At 43.6% G+C, this 22,202-nt stretch overlaps 1 protein-coding gene across 2 annotated transcripts in view; it reads right to left on the bottom strand.

The window, feature by feature from the left end:
* Nucleotides 1-9,530: 9,530 nt before the first annotated feature.
* Nucleotides 9,531-22,202, bottom strand: part of DOCK1 (dedicator of cytokinesis 1) — a 367,459-nt gene continuing 354,787 nt past the window's right edge. For both annotated transcript variants that reach the window (XM_034061789.1, XM_034061790.1), the window contains exon 52: nucleotides 9,531-10,829. In XM_034061789.1, coding sequence (XP_033917680.1) covers nucleotides 10,734-10,829 — 96 coding nt within the window. In that variant the 3' untranslated portion in view covers nucleotides 9,531-10,733. The remainder of the gene's footprint in view (nucleotides 10,830-22,202) is intronic.

Below are 22,202 nucleotides of genomic sequence, written 5' to 3'. Positions count from 1 at the left end.
GTTGTACCCTTGGGCAACAAGGCCTGTCATAAAATTTCCAAACAAGATGTGTGAATCTAGGACAGTTCTGTTGTCAGGTCACAGTATTTGCTTTGCAGCCGCATCCTCTGTTTTCCAGTTCTAAATTAAATGGTGACATTTCTAGCATCAATTGGAGCTCTGTCACTGAAAATAGGCACAAAAGCCTGGCTGGATTTGGGAAGGGGAGGTTGTAACAGCACGACGGGTTAGATGCAGGTCAAATACCGTCATTGAGTAAGTGAAATGGGGGAACTGGAGAACTTCTGGCTTTTGCTCAAACCCAGACCTCTTCAACTAATTACTTGCTATAAACTAAATCATAGACTCCTGGAACGGTTCATGTTGGAAGGGACCTTAAAGCTCATCCCGTTCCAACCCCCTGCCACTGGCAAGGACACCTTCCACTAGACAAGGTTGATTTGTCTCTGTTATACACCTAGACCCCCAGAGAAGCATAGGGGTAGTGATTGAAAAAGCCTTTTTAGGCACAGGAGATGCTCTAGAGGCAATTTTAAACATTTAACACCAAAAACCCAAACCAACCAAACTAAAACACTTGCAAGGATCTTGGTCACGTTCCAATAGGGAAGAGAAAATATTGAAGTCACCTTTGCATCTGGAAAGGTTTTTATGCATATCACATAACAGAACTGCCTGTAGCGATACAGTAGTGACAGTCTTTGGGACTGATTCCTTTTCTGCTTATTTCATAGCATAAATGCAACATCAAAATACCATATTTACAGGCTGGACACATTGTAAGAGGAGTGAAATCATAGAATAGGTTGAGTTGAAAGGGACCTTAAAGCTCATCCAGTTCCAACCCCCTGAAATCGCATCAGTAAATCCACAGAAAGCAGTTTTAACTTAATGTAACTAAATATAGCTAATAATAACTAAATATATATAATACATAACAAATAATATATAATACATATAATCATATATATAATATATAATAAATAAATGAAGGACTAACACACAGTTGCCTCCAAGTGACTTCCAAGCCATCACCAAGGTGGCCGGTCAAGTGCAATACAACCGCTATAGGCAGCATTTTGAGGCAACCCTCAAAATATCTGCTATGCACAATGAACCTGCAAAGTCAGCAGAAACTGAGCTAATCCTATAGCAGAGAGGGTCTTTTCAAAAGGTAACTGATGTCTTTTTTAACCTAGAACTGTCAAACTGTATTGAGAATAATAGAACCTGACAAGTCTGAAGTTAAAAGAGAAATGGTAAGATTGATCTACTTTGGGTTCTGAATTTTAACATGAAGTTGGTGCTGCTCTTTTATCAGCATAGTATCAAACAAATATTCCCCTGTAAATAAAGGAGCAAAGGAAAAATGATCTAATGCTTAGAACAACCCCCAGAATATTCAAAATCCAGAGTTTTCCCCTTGACTTTGTCAGAATGGTTGAATCCCATTTCTCCTAACAGCTACAAAGCGCCTGATAAGAGCAATGTGTTGGGAAGTGGAGGTCATCTAGGCTGATAAAATCAAATCCATTTAAGTGAAAACACTTTTAAATCTACCTTGTATATAGGCTATTGCATTGCCAACTCCTCTGTGCTGCAGAGAGGTAGATGCAGAGCCTCAGAAACCCTACCTCACCCCAGACTACCACTGAGTCCAAGGAGGGACAGGCAGGGACACACAGAGATGGGGTTACCCAGCAGATTAACATCAGCAAAACTGTACAAAATGTACTTAAAATGTTTAATAGCACACATAATACACTGAATTGCCAAAGCTCCCCTTTCTATGGGTGATGCATTAATTATTTTATACATCATTTCTGACCCATCATCATAAGGATACAGCTAAATGTGTGAAAGATCATGATGAGCACTGGTGATGAAGTGCTTTCGATAGTGCACTCATACCTTTCCCAGCTAATTATAAATGAGAGAATCAACACTCTGTCAGAAATCCTACAAAACAAATGGAGTTTCAACCTTACAGTTTCAACTTCCCCATCTGAAAGTAATTCTGGAGCTTAGGAAATAGAGATAAATTTGCCAGCTCCTTTTTGCTACCCAATTTTAACTGTCACCCTTCCTTCCCATCCCCCTTTGCCCATCCTTTCCCACTCCCTTGTACAATGCCTGGGTACCACAGCAGCAAACAAGGAGCTGCCAAATGCTCACATCATTTCACAGCAAACACAACAGGAGCATGTGCTCTACTTCGTTTTCCCACTAGCTCTGCTCTTGCCTGAAGGTGCCTTCCTTTGCTCCATCATTCTGTTTTGAGAGAGAAGAGAAATACAAGCGACATTCATTTTATAGCTTGACTTGTATATTATCTGGTAAAATAGGTGAGCACTTGGCTTTCCTCCCTTTCATTTTTCTTACTGTAAAAATAAAACACAATGTGTATTCTGATTTATTATTATCAGCACAGTGTAACACGAGTATCATTTGATACCAGATATGCCTGCATAAATCCTTGTCTGAATGGTAAAACCCTCTTCCATGCGGTTTGAGGTTCATCTGCACCTCCAACCCCCAAGTATCCCCATTTTTGCTAGCGAAAAAGCTTCCTACAGCCCCACATCTCCACTGGGAGAGTCCCCATGGCTACAGAACCATGCTCAAGCTAGCGGATGTCATCTCCAATCTGATGAAGGTTCTAGCATGGGGCACGCTGCGGGCTCAGCCCTTCCTTTGGGACAAGAGGGGATCATGGGAGTGATGTATGGTACAGCAAGGGCAGAGCCAGGCACAGAGAGCTCATCCCATGGAAACCCCAATGTCCCCATGCTCCTGCCCATAGGATAATAGGGGTGGGTGAAATCACAGCAAACCCACACATACTCATTTTTATGAAACATTCAGTTTTTCCCTTGTAAGAAAAATCCCCTCATTAAATACCAGAAACCAAGGAGGGAAAGGAAGGAGAGGAGGAAAAAAAAGAACATCTTAAATGCAAACATCAGTGTTTAACAAAAAGAGGAAGCCAGGCTCTCGCTCCCACATGGGCTTTGCGGTCACTGGTCACTTCCAATTAGCTCCTACCACCAGCTAATGCTTGCTGTCAGCCAGAAACAAGGAGCACTGGAGAAAAAGAAGCTGCACGCAGAGACTTTGGGGCTTTTGAAGTGGTACTACAATGGCCTGCAGGAAAGGAAAGCATCCCTGCTGAACCCGGGTAACTGCATTAGGTAACGCTGCCAGGGCTGGGCACAGCTCTGGTGCCAGCAAAAAGCAGTTCTTGAGATGCCTTAGACAGGGTTTAGCTGCAGTCCTCAATGAAAAGGATGGATACAGGATATGCTGCCAGCTCCATTTCTTCCCTGAACAACCCTCCTATGCACAGCAGTCCCTGCAGGGTGTAAATAAACCCCTTTGCCATAGCAGTGCTCATCCTCCCCAGCCCTCCGGCTCCTCACTTCCAAGCACACCTCCAAACCCCTCAACCCAGAGAGGGCCAAAGCCCCACAAGGATGCTTTGCCTGCAAATTCCATTAACAAATTGGGTTTATTTACCAAAACAAGGCAGAAAACTCTGCCAGCTCCTGCTGTATTTTGGCAAGCTTTTTCCTTCCCCATGGCCATAGAGGTTGAGCACCACAGTGCTCATGGCAACTGTGACTTCAGCTTTATCACACATATTGTAGAATCCCAGAATGGTTTGGGTTGGAAGGGAGCTTAAAACTCATCCAGTTCCAAGCCCCTGCCACGAGCAGGGACATCTTCCACTAGAGCAGCTTGCTGCAAGCCCCATCCAACCTGTCTGGATAATAAAGACATAATCATTCCTTCAATAAGTCTCTGCAGCCAAGTTGAAAGCAGGCTTGTCCTCAATGATGTCATTATTATTATTATTTATTTTTTATTATTATTATTAAAGCATTTTCTTATATAAGATGGTTTCCAATAAAGGCAACTTGCAGTTAAGCCCCAGCCTTATCAACATCAAGATACAAACCATCAAGAATAGAGACTTCAGCTCATCTAGAACTGATTCATCATCCCTCAAAGGTGACTTTTAAACCTAAGCTAAACTTATAAGGAAAATAAGTAGAACTATCAGAGAAACAATAACTAAGTACAGCTTAAGGGAACTTCAGCACCCTGTGATGGTGGGGTTCTCTTACTGCAAGAACACGCCTCTCAAACCAATGTTCATAATGTGAAATTAAATATTAATAATCATCTTAAACTGCATAATTCATGTTAATCTGGGAAGTCTTTTGCCTAAACTGAAGCTGATGGGGTTGTTTTACCTCTCAAACTGTTACAATCCTACATTAGCCGTTTCCCATTCAACACAGCATATGTGCCAAACAGCTCTACAAGGTACCCAGGTATCTGTTCATTTCCACAAGCTGCTTAATATTCTAAGTCCTTTTTTCCTTAGTCAAGATGGGGTTTGTAGTTCATTTTCTCAGTTTCCCACTGCTCGTGCAGTGATCCATCATTACTCATAGAAATGATGGAAGAAGAAAACTCCATTTCAATCTGGATTACAGTGCTGAGGAAATGTGAGTACAGCCATAGGAAAAGCAGGCCAGAGAATACACACAAAACTTGGAAGAACAGCCAACAGGAGCACACACACATACAAAATGCCTTATCTATAGGAAAACAGTGGGTTTGTCTGTGTTTTCTCTTTGTGAAGGTCTCCCTCAAATGTGGATGACCCCTCTGATGTGAACTGGCACAAGGCCACAGCTTTCACTAACAGCAGAACCAGCATCTTTTCATGCATCTGTTATGGTCTGGAAATGGGTGAGAGAGCAAAAATGCTTGTTCTTGGTTATAATGAGGACAAATACAGGCTCCAAGGTTTTTTACATGAGGTGAGCCACATACTGGGCACAACTCCTAGCGAGAACACTTCTGTCATGACAGACAAAGCACAAGGCAGCACATGCTGCCTTTAGGGACCAAGCAAACACCTTTTCAGAGGTGCCTTTGAAGGAATCATTTCAGAGATGAGAAGACACAAACACCATTTGGGTTTCCTGCACTTTAAGGGAGAAAAAGCATCTGAATAATGGAAATGGAAGTCTACCAAGGAGAACACGTTGATATGGGCAGTTAATATGCTATGACCAATGTTCCTCTGTTTAGTTCCTCAGCTCTGCAGGAGTCTGGGCTGCAAACACACAAGTTCAACAGCATCAGAGCCAAACTGTGCCATGAAGAGTTCAGTGAACAGCCAAACCAATGTGGATTTAACCCCAAATTGGCAGCATTTCACATCCATAAAATCTCTGCAAGGTTGGGATGGCAGACAGGGAGTCTGGGTAGTAATGAATCTGAGATGGCCAGCTTGGATTCTGCAACAGGTAGCTGTACACATCAACAGGTAGCTGTAACAAGACAATGTTAGGGAATAGAAAGTGCTTGTCCAACACAACATGAGATTGAATGGAGTCACCATCCCAACTCAGCCTCATTAAGGAGGTCAGTACACGTCCTTCAACTCACTGCTCCAGGGTCAGCTTGGTTACATGTGAAATGAGTCATTTAATCCAACAACTTTGCATTAAAGTGCTAGAATACAATATCCATACACACTGGAAATGATCAAAAATTAAGTGTCATTGGATAGAGAAACCTAATTTACAGTAATTATTCATGTCTGCAGAATACATACGGCAAACCCAAGGGAAATTACACATCATATAAATAGCCTCACTGGAGAGCAGCTGGTTATATCCCATACAATAACTAAGCATTTATACCCATCCACATGCTTCTGCATCACCAAGAAGATGGCAATTGCAAGCTTGAAATTCAGTTTAGATCCATGAAAAGTACAAAAGGAGAATGAGAGGAAATGGAAATGTCAGAGCAGCTGGACTCCACGCTTTCCATTACTGTGTTAATGCTGGAAGCTGAGGCTAAAGGAAAACACTGAATTTCAGTGTTCTCCATCACTCAAATGCTCAGTGTTCTTTTCATGAGTATATTCTACACATGCTACAATTTATTGCTGCATCCCAAGGTAAAGGTGCAGATGCAAACTGGAAAACACATCACTCAGTTTGTGCACAGGGATGCGGGCAAACACAACCTGGCCCTGACCCGGTAGCAGCTTGGCATTGAGTGGGAATGAAGCTTGGCCACCTTTACCACCCATCCTCCTGGAAGATCTGTTTCAGGACCAGAATCAGTAACAGCCCAGGAAAAACAATTTCTGCCTTCCCTTCCTCTGCCTTCAGCTTGGGGATAAAATACTTTGGTCTTAGAATCAAAGGATCGTATAGCTTGGAAAAGACCTTTATGATCACTGAGTCCAACTGTTAACCCAGCACTGCCAAGTCCAGCACTAAACCCTCTCCCTAAGCATCACATCTACATGGCATTTAAACACCTTCAGGGATGGTGACTCCATCACTACTCTGAGCAGCCTGGTCCAGTGCTTGACATCTTCTTCTGAACACATACAGAAACATTGAAAAGCCCAATATAAAACGGTAACTGCTGAATCAGAAGAAGATGCCTCCTGCTACACCATCATCCTCATTATAGAATGGTTTGGGTTGGAAGGGACCTTAGAGCTCCTCCAGCTCCAACCCCTGCCACGGGCAGGGACCCCTTCCACTGGAGCAGCTGCTCCAAGCCCCTGTGTCCAACCTGGCCTTGAGCACTGCCAGGGATGGGGCAGCCACAGCTTCTCTGGGCACCCTGTGCCAGCACCTCAGCACCCTCACAGGGAACAGCTTCTGCCTCAGAGCTCAGCTCAGTCTCCCCTGTTCTGGCAGGTTCAAGCCATTCCCCTTGGCCTGTCCCTACAGGCCCTTGTCCCAAGCCCCTCTCCAGCTTTCCTGCAGCCCCTTTAGGCACTGGAGCTGCTCTAAGGCTTCGCCAGATCCTTCTATTCTGTACTAAGACTCATCTACATATATTTAAACATCAAACCAGTTGTAACTTCTGTAAGGAGTTTTTCTACTTATCTCACCTGATTGTGTCAAATATGTACCCAAAATATGACCAGTTTATCCAAAAAACATTCACTAAAAATAGGTAATTGTGAACATTCATTATGGGAAAACTGGCATCAGCAATACTACACTGAGCTTCTGACACAGAAGGGTAACTAAGAAGTCCACAAGAATTGACAGCTAAGATGTTGAACATGAAGCAAGGAGGTGGAGCCTTCAACTAGTCAATGAGATATTTTACATTAAAAATGTGTGTTTAAATGTCTGTGCATGTATACACACTCATGTGAATCGACTCACACATCATAAACATATAAATGCACTGCAAACTTGTTATCATTTTTCTCTGTAAAGTCATCTATCAGACATCATGGTCAAGAAAAATACCTCTGGGAAGACAAAACTGAACTGAAAATCATTTTTACACTCAGAATTCATGATATCACCAGAGACATCTCAGTAATCATAAATGTCAATTACAGACACTGGCTTAAGAACTGACCTTTGCATTGAGCCTCCCCCTGAAGAGAAATGTGATTAGAAAACAAACAATTGCTTCCCAACAAATCTTTGTGGTTTTGCATAGGGCTGATGGGAATTGATGTGTTCCATTGCTCTCAAATTGGAGTGAAGGGAGGAAGGTTAATCCCTGAACTTGTTTTAAATGGTGACAACCTGGCCAATCTGCATCCTCCTAATGCCCAGGACAAGGTCTACTATGGAAGACATGGAGGGGTCACGTTTCCTGCTGTAGCAGAAATACTGACGTGAACAAAGTCTGAATGGGGACCTTTAGGTAGGGAGGTACCAGGAACACTGGCAGGACAAAGCAGTGGCAGCTGGAGCTGGTCATCCCAATCTCACTATATTCATAGGCAACTGTTCAAGGCATTGAGGTGGAGAAAGCAAAAGATGCATTGATGCCATTAAGGGATGATGGCAAACGAGGAAGAGCAGAACTGGAGCTGTTCAGCATCCTCACCTGGCAGGGAACAACAGACACTGAACACATCAAGTGCTGCTAATGAATTCCCATAGAAATAGGACAGACTAAAGAGACACAAGATCACCACCAACTCCCAAAGGGAACCAAAGGCACATCCAACAGCAAGCACATGTTCACCAACCTGCGCAGCAGAGGAGATGTGATGTGGACTTCACAGCAGGCACTTCTTGTTCTCCTGTCCCAGCTGCGACCACAGACCCATTACATGGACACACGTGTCTGGACCCTTGTGAGGATGTCAGCATGACAAAGTGTGAGTAATACCACTTTGGTTAAAATCAAGTTACCTTCTTTTGCTGTGTTGCCTCTCGTGCTTGGCTTTGCAACAAACTGTCACAAGAAATCCATATTGCATTGGGATGCTCTTACACAGAACTCGCTGGAGTACAAAGGAAGAGAGCACACAACAGGAAAATTAACAGCCTTCACAGGATTGTTCACTGCTTAGAGACTGTAACTGCATTAGTTTCTGGGTTTGCTTAAGTGTGTTTTTACAACACTTTGAGGAGGGTAATGATTCGTTCCGGCTGGGTTTCCTACCTGTTACAGCCTAGAAGCTGTTGGATTGTAAAAACAGTGACAATCTGGGTCTGGACGTGAATCTAAAAGTGATTTTCAATTCCCAGTCTCAGACTGCATATCCGTAAAACACACACACAGATGAGATTTAGAGTCTGTACTGCAAGACCAATCTGAAAGCACAGCCCTTGTTTGAGGAGTCTCGCAGGGCCGGGTTATAACACTTGCATGAGCACAGGCGTTTGCTAAGGACGTGTGAAAACAAACACATTATCAGCAATACATTTACAAGCAGGCAGTTAAAGGTCCATGTGAATGCCTCTTCCCATCCTTTAGAAAGTAAATGGCACAGAAAAGAGGAAAACTCACCAGCAGCCCTGTGTGATCTCCTGCGCAGGAGCATGAGCGGTCTCTAAAGCAATGTCCAATTAAAGACTTAGAGAATTAAAGTTGTAAGACACTATTGATTGCCAGCAGAAAGAATATCTGATCGACTATAGCTAAGGAGCCTTCCCAGCTTGTTCCTCTTAACAGAGATTATACTAATAACCAAACAAATAGGGACGTGTAGGACAATAACAGTAAATCCTCAGACACTCTCATAGCTGATGTTATCTCACGCTGCAAGAAGTGGGCTTGTTTGATCCAACTATGAGACTGTAACTGACCATTTGAGCCACTTTTCATGGGCAGGGCAATCTTTCTGCCTTTGTGAAAACACCGTTGTCTAACTGCTGTGTAAGACATGCTTCTGCCAGCTACCTGCATCATGTAGCAGCTACTTGAGGTAGAAAACATTACCTAAAACTCATGTTTTCTGAAGAGTTGAGCCACAGATAATTTACAACTTCAAGATAAGCAAGCTGGCATTATGAATATTGACAGCAGACCAAGAGGGATGCTTCTAGTGCTGATGTGTGTTTTCTGTCAGTACTCCATAGGCAGGAGCAAGCATACCAGTGCAATGAAAGACTTCAGCTTTATCAAAGGCTCCCTCAAAACTGCTCAGGAAAAACCAGACAGTAAGTGTATGTGTAGTGAGGATCATAAACCCCAAGGGAATGGATTTCTCAGGCAGGTTTTGGAAATAGTATTTTATTTTCTTGAGTCAGTGGTATATTTAAAAACAATCTAACGTAAGAGTAAAAAGATTGTAGATAGTAAAAAAACAAAGGTGTGATGACAGTAAAAAACGCTCGAGTACAAAGTTAGTTTCTTTCCTCCCTCCCAACACCCCATCCCATCGTTGTCCAATATACCTCAGAGCTTAATATCTGGAAAAAAAGCCTTTTTTTTTACACTTTCAGCCATTAGGAAATTAAAAACAGGTGAGGCCTCCTTTGCAGGGACATTAATTCATTATTACATGAGAAGCAGGCACCATAAAAATTAAAACATTCTAAAAACCATCATATATACAAACGCTGTACAGAATGATGGCACAAGGACAAAGTGATTCCGTTCAGTTCATCCTAATCCACATGAAATATTACACATTACAGAAGAAAAGAAAAAGCTCTTCCCATTCCTGTACTCACCTGCTAGGTTTGGAATGAGCAGGAGTCTCCTATCTGCCTACTCTGGTTCTTTTCCTATGTGCGCGTCAGGAGCTAAAGGGCTTTACCCATTGACCAACCCCCAGGAGAAGGGCCAACTGAATGAGAATGGAAATGACTGATCACCAATGACTCATTTTACAAACCCCATTAGCAACCAGTTTATTTGTGACTAAAGAGAAGGCACGAGCCTGATTTTTAGCCCCGGGCACAACCGTTATTTGGGGATATCCCATGGCAGCTTCTCCTTCCTGGGAAGCCTACTCCAACGTGCACTGAATTCAATGTGAATATCATCATTGATTCCTATATACACTGAGATTAGGTACAAAATACTCAGCTCATTTTAAACTCCACAGCTACCTAAGCGCTTTAGAGACAAAATATTCAGCTCGCATTTGAATCCCCACAGCTACCTATGTGCCTGAAGTTACTCAGAAGAAGCAGGGAGCAGGTTTAGGAAGAGGGGACTGTCAGTTGATAAAAGCCTCCCAATCTCAAGTAGAAAAGCAGATTTCTTTCAAGTCATGGGAGGGAATAACCCCAGAAAGAGGGGAGATGTAGTGTTGTTTCCGACACGAATGGGTTTCTTACGGAGTTAGAGTCATTGCACTAAGTGTTAGATACTGCACGCCTGAATGAGGTAAACGTTATATACCATAAAATACTTAGGGAAATGAATTGTTACAGCTTCATCTTTGGAAATTAAACCACCTGCTTCCTTCTTCACTGGACAATCCCAGAGTCAACCGACGTTTGCTTCCGAGTTGTCTTTGGAGGAGGAGGTGGGGGAGTCTTGCTGGGGAGCGGAGGTGGTAAGTGCTGGAAGAAACCAATTTTGACAGAGCATGTTAGCAATGAATGGATCTCTGAAACGGTTCCTGTTCCATATATAACAGTGAGAGACAGCAGGGGAGCCTGCAGCCCTCTGCCTCCTGAAAGCTTCTCTGCAGAAATTGCTACTACGAGTAGGGAATGCTCTTGGCCATTAGCTTAGAATGGAACTTCTACTTCAGACAATGAAAAGAATCTCTTCAGGGTTTATGATGAATTAGCTCAGTATATCAGGAAAAATCTTTTGAAAGCACTGGAGAAGTTTATAATTCCCCACTTTATATCATGATAAGATATTGATTTCTTGGTCTGTATCGATTGCCCTCAGCCTCTGTGCACTACAAAGCTTAAAAGCCAAGTTGAAGCAACAGCATCACTGTTTTTCCATTCTTTTTGTGTTTTGCACATCCAGAACACAAATAATTAGACAAAAAAAGATAAAAGGAAACCATTTAAAGACATAAGTAACTTGAAATTTACTGTTCCACATTCAGTTATAATTAAAATATTCAAAACAGAAATCCAAGCTGTTCAAATATACATATTTTAAATCACTTCATATATCACACAGCAGAACAAGTGCACCCTTGGTTAGATTCCCAGGCTAATTGGACAAATTAAAGAAGTCATTATGGAAATTAAGACTTTTTCCATAATGTTCAATTGTATCTATGATAAAATCTGTTTCAGAAAGAGCTTGAGAACACTGCAGTTCACTCATACACTTTGCAGTCTGGTGTTCCACAGCATGTTGGCTATGCAGGCAGTACAGTTTTCCCATCATGGGGCTGTACTGCAGTGTCACAACTCAGAAATGCTACTCTTGGTTTAGTTTTTCTTACCATTCTTTCCCTGCTCAGCCAGCCTTTTGTTTCCTCCAAGTATAAGGATGCTTTTTCATCTCCGCTTGTTCATGTCTCAGTGTACCCATCCCAGTTTACCCACTCCATACTGAACCACCAGCTCATGCATTAACACTTCAAACCCTACACCACACACTGATCCTGCCAAGTTTCCTCCATCACCACTACAAGAGCAGTCTAAACATCTAAAATGCCTTAGTGTTACATTGCATATACTGCATGGACAAAATAACTGATGAGCTCTCAAAAGCAGTAAGAAACCGGTATACAAGCAGCTGATAAACCATGTGAAAGTGTAAAATCCAAACCCATTCCTTTTAAAAGACATCCAAAGGTGGTATCCAAAAAGAAAAGTGGTTGAGGGTGATGCAAGGTAATTTCCTCTGCCATAGGGCAGAAGAAGCAAGAGAGCCTCCTAATACTCCTGCAATGCAGTGGCTAGGAGTCTTCAGAGATGTGTAAGAATAGATAAAGTATCTTTAAGGTAACTGTCGTGATTTAAGCCCAGCCAGCAATCCAGAACCACGCAGCCACTTGCTCACTGCCCTCCCTTTCTCCCCCCTCTCCCAGAGGGATGGGGAGGAGAATCAAAAGAGCTAAGAGCAGTCCAGTAACTAAGGTATAACACAAACCACTACTGCTGCCATCAATAATAATAATGATAAGGGAAATAACAAGGCAAGAGAATACAACTGCTCACCACCCACCAACAGATACCCAGCCTGACCAAGCAGTGATCTCACCCTTTTGGGTAACTGCCCCCAGTTTATATGCTGGGCATAACGTGCTGTGGTATGGAATACCTCTTTGGTCAGTTTGGGTCAGGTGTCCTGTCTCTGCTTCCTCCCGGCTTCCCTTCCTCCCTGGCAGAGCATGGGACTCACAAAGTCCTTGGTCAGACTGAACATTACTGAGCAGCAACTAAAACCATTGGTGTTATCAGCGCTGTTCCCAGGCTGAAAGTCAAGACCACAGCACTGCACCAGCTACTAAGAAGGATCAAACTGACTGCTACTGCTGAACCCAGGACAGTAACTCAGTGCCCTCTTCAAAGCAGGTTTTAAGGCATATATCCAGAGTTCTTACCAGACACCTTTACTAATCACAGACTGAACAGAAAGGTAAGACTGTATATTGCAGAGCCAGGAAGGCTGGATTTTGTTTGGAATATTTTCCTGTGTCCTACCTGGAAAGAGACACTTTCCAATCTGTTTCACAATTTCCCTCCTTCCTCCTGGTTCTCCTCTATGGAAAACAAACAGGGATCCCAAACTAGCATCAAGTAAGCAATGCCCTAAGCTTGTCTCTCCATGTTGTGAAGATCTTCCACTCTTCAGTTCCTCTGCCTCTCCACCACCAATGCAGCAACACACATGCTCTCACCTTTCCCCTTGGGTACAATATGCTATCCCAGTTAGCAACTCAAAACAGTTGGTATTAAACTGCTACTGAATGAGAATCTCTGGACCAAGAGCATGGCACTGGAGACCAGGTGTGCCTGCCTGGAAAGTGGCATTTCCCTGTCTACTCAGGGAAGCCTCCTGCCTATTTGGCAATGAACACTTTTGTGTTCACAATCCAGTTAAAGTTCACCCTTGCTCTTTTGAAGAAGCAACCAGGTTATTAAAACATTGGAGACTTGAAAGCATGATGCTTGAGCAGTATTCATCCATGCGTAAGCAGCATTCATCTCCCAGAGCAGGCTCAGGCTGTGCACTATTTATTCATAGAACCACAGAGTGGTTTGGGTGGAAAGGGACCTTAAAGCTCATCCAGTTCCAACCCCTGCCATGGGCAGGGACACCTTCCACTGGAGCAGCTTGCTCAGCTGGACACAGTGATCCCTGAGTCAGAAAACTAAGTCAACAAACTAATATGAAAAGCAGATAAAATAAGAATTTCATTTTCCTAACTGCAAACATGAAGGTTTTGCTAATTAAACAGCCACTGCTATTCTGTCTCTTAAGTAGTACAGTCAGAACCATTAAATATTTCTTCTACCTGACCAAATACTTGTCTTAACCTTTTCAAGGCCAGGCTGGACAGAGCCTTGGGTGCCATGGTTTAGTGTGAGGTGTCCCTGCCCATGGCAACAGGTTGGAACTGGATGATCTTAAGCTCCTTTCCAACCCAAACCATTCTGTCATTCTATGATAATCTGGCATGTTGAGGTAGCTCCTGAATCCCTACTAAAGCACCAAAATAAGAGCTGTATTGTCAGTTATTTAGCTTTACACATTCAATGATGAACTGAAGATTGCAATATCAAACTGCTTAGTTACAGCCAGGTACTGAGGTGGGGGCTCTGGGCAACCTTTGGGAAACGCTGGTGGTCCTCAGCACATCAATGTACAACGTGCCAGAACTCCTCCTGGAGATGACATTAATTCCATAACAAACTAATGAGGCTTATTAGTTACAAATTCATTACAAAACATCAAACTTACCTCAGTGCTCTACTCTCAGACGACATCTTTAACTTCCTATTTATCACTAGAAAAAACTAACTCTGCTGAAAGCCTCATTTATGAAAACCCATTTTGAATTTAAATAATAGTATATTGGCAATAATTCTCAATTCAATCAGATCAAAGGCATTCCTCAAACAAATGAGCCTTTCATATTGATCAGAGAACAATCAAATTACCCCTGAAGACCTCCTTCTGAAGAAAAGCTACAATGCAAATACAATGAGAATAAGCTAAATATATAGGCTATAAATAACAAGTACAAAACCTACCAGGGCTTGGATTCTGCAAGGGAATTAGGCAGAAAGAAAGAGCAGAGAGAGGTAGATAATTATTATAATTGAATTTACAAATTCCATTAGAAAGTTGGATAAATTTAGTACATGTTCATTTATATAATAAGCTACCAATGAATATATCAAGAAGGATGGGTAATGCTCATTGGGGAAACATTAATTGAGAAATTTGCATGACAAACTGTGTCAATGTGGACCTGGTGCCACTCCAGATCCAGCCATCACTCCCATTGCTCCCTTTTATCCCAGCAAAGGGAGAAGTTCAAGCACAGTTGTTCTCTCCCTTTAACAGAATACTGAGAAAATCATTATTAGGCTGATGAAGTTCATTTTTGCTACTCTTCCCCTTATGAAACTTTGAAATACAAATCAGAGTTTCCCTCAATGTCACATTAATGAACAACTGCTTTAGAATCAGGTTAGGAAAGGACCTTTTTTGTTGGTCCATGGCCTTTTTCATTGGTCCAAGGACCATGGGCTTTGCAGGGTTCATGTCTGTATCTCAATGGTTAACTGTGAACCCATCATATCTCAAAGCCTGCGTTTACTTTCTGACAAAAGGCTAGAGACTGGTTCACAGTCAAACCTATTTTGGGCAGAATCCTTGAGTCACGGGTACCTCAGGGGAAGCAGAAACCTTATGTAAAAGGCACATCTGCAACACAGAAGCAATCTGTTCCTTCTGCTTCAAACACAAAATTGCTCTCATTTGTTTGGTTTTCTTTTCCCTGATACAGAAAAAGAATCAGGTTTAAAGAACATTTGTCTCCATTCTCTTACAGATACAAACCGCACTACACTGCACACGTTCAGGATGCACTAGAAGTCAATTAAAGGAGATGAAACATGCAGGGCTTTCCTATTCTGTGAAGAAGCTAAGTTAAGATATGAGAATGCTTTTCGTTTCCTATCAGAAAATACCACTGAAAACCATCACAACCACCAAAAATCAGACAAAGTTTGATTCCCCCAAATGCTCTTTGTGGCACCACAAGAGATTTCTTCCTAGGTAACTATCTTTGAGAAGAAATGGTCATCAACATGTCAAGCTATAGAGACCCAATCAAAAGCACTTTAGTTGGAATGATTAACAGGTCTAATTAGGTCAGAAGCAGTAGAAATGAGATGTAAATAGGCTGTCAAGTACACGGGACCCTGTAAATGCTTTCACATCCTGAGCTCTGAGTTGTTCCTTCTCACTTACACCGTTGTTTTTAGTATGGGGATGAGACACCTGACAAGCAGCAACTTGCTTATTCAATATTTGCAATGGAAAGTAACCTGTAGTGTGAAGTCATGTCAGAACAGCACTCCCATTCTGATGCAGCAATGATGTGCCAGCAGAGACAATCAGCCCAGATCCCCTAATTTGAAGCACATTATCGACAGTTGAAGCTAACTGGCTGTTTGACCCAGGGAGCGAAGTTAGCTGGAAAATATCACAGGAAACCAATGTAAAATGGCTGTTTAAACTCTGCTGCCATTCTTCATCTATCAGAGTCTCATCTGAATGTGCATCATGGTCATCAGCTGCCCTTGCTGAGACTGCTATGATGAGAGAAGGCAATGTGGGTGATTAGAAGCTCCCCATGACCCAGCTTCAGTGTGAGCTTGAGCCCAGAACCCCCCCCCGTGTGCTGGGCTGCACCCCCAGAGCGTGAGCAGCAGCTCAGGGGGGGGATCCTGCCCCTCTGCTGTGCTCTGTGAGACCCCCCCTGCAGCCCTGATCCAGCTCTGGGGCAGCAGCACAAGAGGGACCTGGAGCTGTTGGAGTGAGGCCAGAGGAGGCCATGGAGCTGCTGCGAGGGCTGGAGCAGCTCTGCTCTGGAGCCAGGCTGAGAGAGCTGGGCTGGGGCAGCCTGGACAAGAGAAGGCTCCTGAAGGGGAGACCTGAGAGCAGCTCCAGTGCCTAAAGGGGCTGCAGGAAAGCTGGAGAGGGGCTTGGGACAAGGGCCTGTAGGGACAGGCCAAGGGGAATGGCTTGAACCTGCCAGAACAGGGGAGACTGAGCTGAGCTCTTAGGCAGAAGCTGTTCCCTGTGAGGGTGTTGAGGCACTGGCACAGGGTGCTCAGAGAAGCTGTGGCTGCCCCATCCCTGGCAGTGCTCAAGGCCAGGTTGGACACAGGGGCTTGGAGCAGCTGCTCCAGTGGAAGGGGTCCCTGCCCGTGGCAGGGGTTGGAGCTTTAAGGTCCCTTCCAACACAAACCAGGCTGGGAGTCTGTGATTTTTCCCTTAGTGCTCTTTGGCAGGACCCTGGTTGGGTGATCAATGGGACATTCCCTGCAGGGATGTTCCAATGGGGCTGACAGCAGCAGATGAGGGAGGAGAGCTTGCCTTAGCAGAGATCTACACCCTTACAAGGGGAGTACCTTGCTCCTGGTGCCTGCCATCTGTGTTAAACCACAGCTAATGCCATTTTCCCTGTGTTGAACCACATTCCTGCATGAGGAGGCTGTTAGTATTTGAGACCGTGCTGGCTAACTCGATTTGCAAAAGCACTGCCTTTCTGCTCTGCTCCATACACAAACAGACCTCCAGTGTTATGAGCAATACCCTCAGAATTAGGTTTCCACTCCAGACTCTGGCTGCATCTCTTACTGAAAGCCTGGGTCCTGCGAGAGCAATAAAGAAATGGATGAAGAATCAGGCAGAGCAAACCCCATAGCCTGATCCTATACTGATCCCACAGCCCCTTCCCAAACAAGGGTGCAGCTCAGGGACACAAGGTGGGCTCCATCCCTCTGGGCAGGCAGAAGAAGAACACATTCTCCCCTCAAATCCCTGTAATAAGCAGTGGCAGTGAGACATTGATTGTGAGGGTTCTTAAAAAGTGATTCTGAGCTTTTTAGACATTCTTTGCTTGGGAAAAAGCTTAACCCACCAAAGCCTGGCTGAGGAGGGAAGTGCTGGAGACTGCACTGGAGGCAGGGCTTGCAGTGCTTCCCATGTCCAATGGGCAAACATAATGATCTGATGGTAAATAAACCTCCAGTTTAGCTTTATCTTTTGGGCACATTATATACTGCTGCACATCATGGGAAGCCTTTGGTCAGAGAGCCTGGGTTTGTAAATGTGGAGTATCAGAGAGGAGACATTTGTTTCCATTTGTGAGCAAATGCAGCCCACAAAGTCAACTTTCTAATTTCATATGTCTGATTATAGTAATATAATATTAATGTATATAATTATACATGTTAATATTACAACCTGTTCTAGTGGAAGGTGTCCCTGCCCGTGGCAGAGGGCTGGAACTGGAGGAGCTTTAAGGTCCCTTCCCAAACCATTCTGTGATCCTATGTGCTCCCTAATTTCTCTCTGTCCACATCAGGACAATACATTTGCTGAAGCCTTTCAGGTCACTTTTTGCTCAGTGCAGCTAATGTGAGAGATAACGATATATGATGGTGTATGCATCATAACACAAACAATTGCCCTGGTTTCTCCTTTCTATCTAAACACTTCCATTATATCCAGATAACCAGTCTCATGTTCCTCATGCAACAGGATTCCAGAGACTCAAACTACTGTCATCAGCCAGGTGAGACCATTCCAGTCCTCACTTCCAGCCTCTGCTGTCCCTCCCTGCCAAGTTCTCTATCCATGCTGGACTGATCAATATGTTCTCATCCAAACCATTATCCGAAGCTTAGTAAGTGTTATAGCCAATATTATAAATCTAAGTGCTCCTTTGCCTATTTTCTTTGAGTTTCTCTTCTCGCTGTGAATACAAAGCAGGGGGGTGATTGGTATGCAAGGGTATGGATGAAGCCATAAAGAATGATAACTGCCTGAAGGAATCCCTTGATGTAATAATAATCCTTGAAGGAGTCGTAGACTTCTTTGTTTTACGATCCCATATATTATCAAGAGCATTTTTAGCAGAACAAATCATAGAGTGCAAGAACGCATACATAAGGGTTTCAGCTAACAACAGGTAGAGGACAATCAGAAAACTGTAATTAGATCACCTGGATAAAAGACTTAAGGTGGACCAAGTTAACAGTGGAGTCCAAATAATCTGCGATTACCATCTCAGACACTAAATGCCATTATTGCCTGCAGCTTGATTTGATCATAGAATCATGGGATGGTTTGGGTTGGACCTTAAAGCTCATCCAGTTCCAACCCCCTGCCATGGGCAGGGACACCTTCCACTGGAGCAGCTGCTCCAAGCCCCTGTGTCCAACCTGGCCTTGAACACTGCGCCAGGGCTGTATTTGATGTATTTGATGCAAATATCACTGCATGCTTCTCAGTTCATGAAGTGTGGCTATCATAACTGACTCAAGACAACCAGAGCAAACAGTGTAGTAATTTCTCATACAGGGAGATGTTTCCATTCTAAAAGCTACTAAGATAATCTTATCTATAATATTTTAAACTGATTTTTCTTCACTGATACAAAGCCTGTGTAATTTAAAAGATAATCAGTTTACTAGACAGTTATAAAGTTATGAAATATGTAGCTATTTGACCCATGAAACAGAAGGCATTAAAAACTGTGGAGTGGGATTTAATCACAGCAGTAATAAGAATTTATCCATCTGATCTTTCATGCCCTGCACTACTCATTTTCTTGATGTTCTTTAACAGCTTCCTTCCTATACGCCTGATGAAATAGATGTGCAGATTGTTATAAGACAAGAAGCCTTCCCTAAAATTAATTCTAACACTAATACATGTGGCTTTGTGACAAATCTGCTTTAGCTCCATTTTACAGACTTTGAAAGTGTTATTTCCTCCTCTTGGAAAGTTTATAGAAATACAGATGCTGTAGGAAAGCCTGGACAGTGAGCTAATGATGTACAGCCTGTATGTGATTGCATTTCTAAGGTATGCTTAAATCCTGAGGGCCTTCAACACTGGATGTTATACAACAGGCTTCATTCCTATTACAAAATATATGAAAGTGGAAGGAATCTGAGCAATGAAGGCTGCAAAGAGGAAAAATACCAAGGTGAATCAAACTGCAAAAACCCAACTGTATATTGCTTCCATTTTGATGAGCTTCCATTAAATGATGCAGAAACCCTGCTCATGACAGGTACAGGAGCTACACAAGGTCACATCCTCAATAGCAACGTGACCAAGGCTGGAAGCTGAGCTGTCTTCAGGTCTGGGCTTCAACCATCACAGCATGATGGCACTTGCAGGCAGTACAGTGAATATCTAGCATTCGGCCATGAGTGGAAGCCCCTCAAACAGCCCCATAGAACAGCTTGGGTTGGAAGGGACCTTCAAAGCTCATGCAGTCCAACCCCTCTGCAATGAGCATGGACATCTTCAGCTAGATCAGGTTTCCCAGAACCACATCCAGCCTGGCTTTGAATGGTTCCAGGGATGGTGCAGCATGAAAAAGGAAACTGGCTATTGGGATTTTACTCCTCACCATGTGTTTTATCATCTCACTGTTTAATGCTTTTTAGCTGAAGAGTGAACCCTCATTAACAATACTGAGCTTCTACCAGCACCTAAACCTCCAAGTGTATCATAGGAACTGAATTTAGCTCACACAAGAGGCAGTTTGAGAAACTGGAAACCTCATTTGACTTTCTAAGGGTTCTTCATGGAGATGGATCCCTCAGACCCGACTCCTGGCAGCCCTCCTGTAATTTTCCATTTAGAGGCCTGAATTCAGGTCAAGCGAGAGGTGGCTCCAGAGACAGAAGCCTGGGAGATGGATAAGAGCTTAGTACACTTTGATGGGAATTAGAGGAAAAGGGGTTGCAAAAAACATTAGGGAAGATATTTACTAAACCCAGCCATGGGGAAGAACTGCAAAGAGAGGATGAGAGTACAGAATTCATCAATATATGCACAGAATGAGTAAAACCTGGTGGGTTTAATAACACTACTCATATTCTGGAAGTTTCTTCTGTATTTGCTTTCTTTTCACCATTTAGACTGAAACCGCTAAGTTCCTGCAACAACACAGTTACAATTTCAATCATGGACAAGCTGGGATGTGTGTAGTGCCGAGCACTGTGACAGTCTGTCCTAAACAGAACTATTCCAGAGCTAAAAGTGAACTCCTAGACTCATGGAATAGTTTGTGCTCAAAGGGACCTTAAAGCTCCTCCAGCTCCAACCCCTGCCACGGGCAGGGACACCTTCCACTGGAGCAGCTGCTCCAAGCCCCTGTGTCCAACCTGGCCTTGAGCACTGCCAGGGATGGGGCAGCCACAGCTTCTCTGGGCACCCTGTTCTCCTCTGTTGAGATTAGAAATGCCTTCTCTAAGCATGAGATTTACCAAAAAGCAGATTACTCAATAGAAGCTCATTTGAATGATGAGCTGCAGAGAAACACTGCAAACAAATACGAATCACTACCACTGGGTGCTTTTCCACAAAACAACAGCTTGGTCAAAGTTACGCATTTGAAAGTGAAAGAGAAGAAAAGCTCTGGTGTTGGGTTTGTGTGGCAAGATGTTGGTATCAGGGGGACTAAAGGGTGGCTTCTTTGAGAAGCTGCTAGAGGTTCCCCCAGATGGCCCAAGATGGCCCTGCTGCTATGATAATGTATTGAAGAAGGGGAAAAACCTGCACAACAGCAGCTGCAGCCAAGGATAAGAGTAAGACAGCCAGGCTGGACAGAGCCTTGGGTGCCATGGTTTAGTGTGAGTTGTCCCTGCCCATGTCAGGGGGCTGGAACTGGATGATCTTAAGGTCCTTTCCAACCCAACCCATTCTTATGTGAGAGGAACAGCCCTGCACACCACAAGATGTGTGGAGAAAGAGGGGAAGAGACCATGGTGGTCCATGGTGGAGCAGGTATCAACCTGCAGCCCATAGAGGACTCCACTCCAGAGCAGGGGGATGCTCAAAGGAGCCTGTGACACCATGAGGGACCCACACTGGAGCAGTTCATGAAGAGCTGCAGCCCATGGGAAGGACTCACACTGACGAAGTCCATGGAGGTCTGTCTGCTGTGGGAGGGAGCCCATGCTAGAGCGGGCAAGAGTGTGAGGAGTCCTTCCCTGATGCCGAAGGAGCAGCAGAGACAATGTGGGATGAACTGACCACAACCCACATTCCTCATCCCCCTGGCACTACTTTATGGGAGGAGGTAGAGAAAATGGGAGTGAAGTTGAGCCTGGGAAGGGGTGAAGGGGTGGGGGGGAAGGTGTGTTAAGATTTGGGTTTATTTCTCATTATCCTCCTCTGATTTGATTGGCAACAAATTAAACTAATTTCCCCAAATCAAGTCTGTTTCCTATGAGTGACTCTCCCTGTCCTTATATCAACCCATGAGCCTTTTGTATGTATTTTCTCTCCCCATCAAGCTGAGTAGGGGGTGACAGGGCTGCTTTGGTGGGCACCCAGCATCCAGCCAGGATCAACCCCCCCAAACCCTTTAAATACATATTTTTGCCTTCAAAAAGAAAAGAAATGGCCCTGCATTAAAGAAAAGAACCAAACTAGTTTTAAATGCTTCCAGAATACAGGAAAACACCAAAAAAGCACGCTTTCTTTGGGAAGCTGACAACAATGTTGATGATGAAGAGTGTTTCTGAGCTCCTTCCCTCAAAGGGGGCACATGTGTTTGCCTCTAGGAAATAAGTGGCGATAAGAAATAGCTCCAGAAAAGAAAGATGTCAGATACGTGTTTTATTTCCTTCCCTGAGGATTTAGAGGCTGTTAAATCTAACTTGCTGCTGAGACTATATCCTGTTGCTTGAAGCTCCCTCACTGACACAGCTAACAGCATTTTGCTTGTCCTCTCCACCAGAATG

This window comes from Melopsittacus undulatus, chromosome 4 (assembly GCF_012275295.1).
Source record: "Melopsittacus undulatus isolate bMelUnd1 chromosome 4, bMelUnd1.mat.Z, whole genome shotgun sequence".
Taxonomy (NCBI): domain Eukaryota; kingdom Metazoa; phylum Chordata; class Aves; order Psittaciformes; family Psittaculidae; genus Melopsittacus; species Melopsittacus undulatus.
Note: the sequence above shows the minus strand (reverse complement) of the source record. Positions and strands in the feature narration are given on the sequence as shown.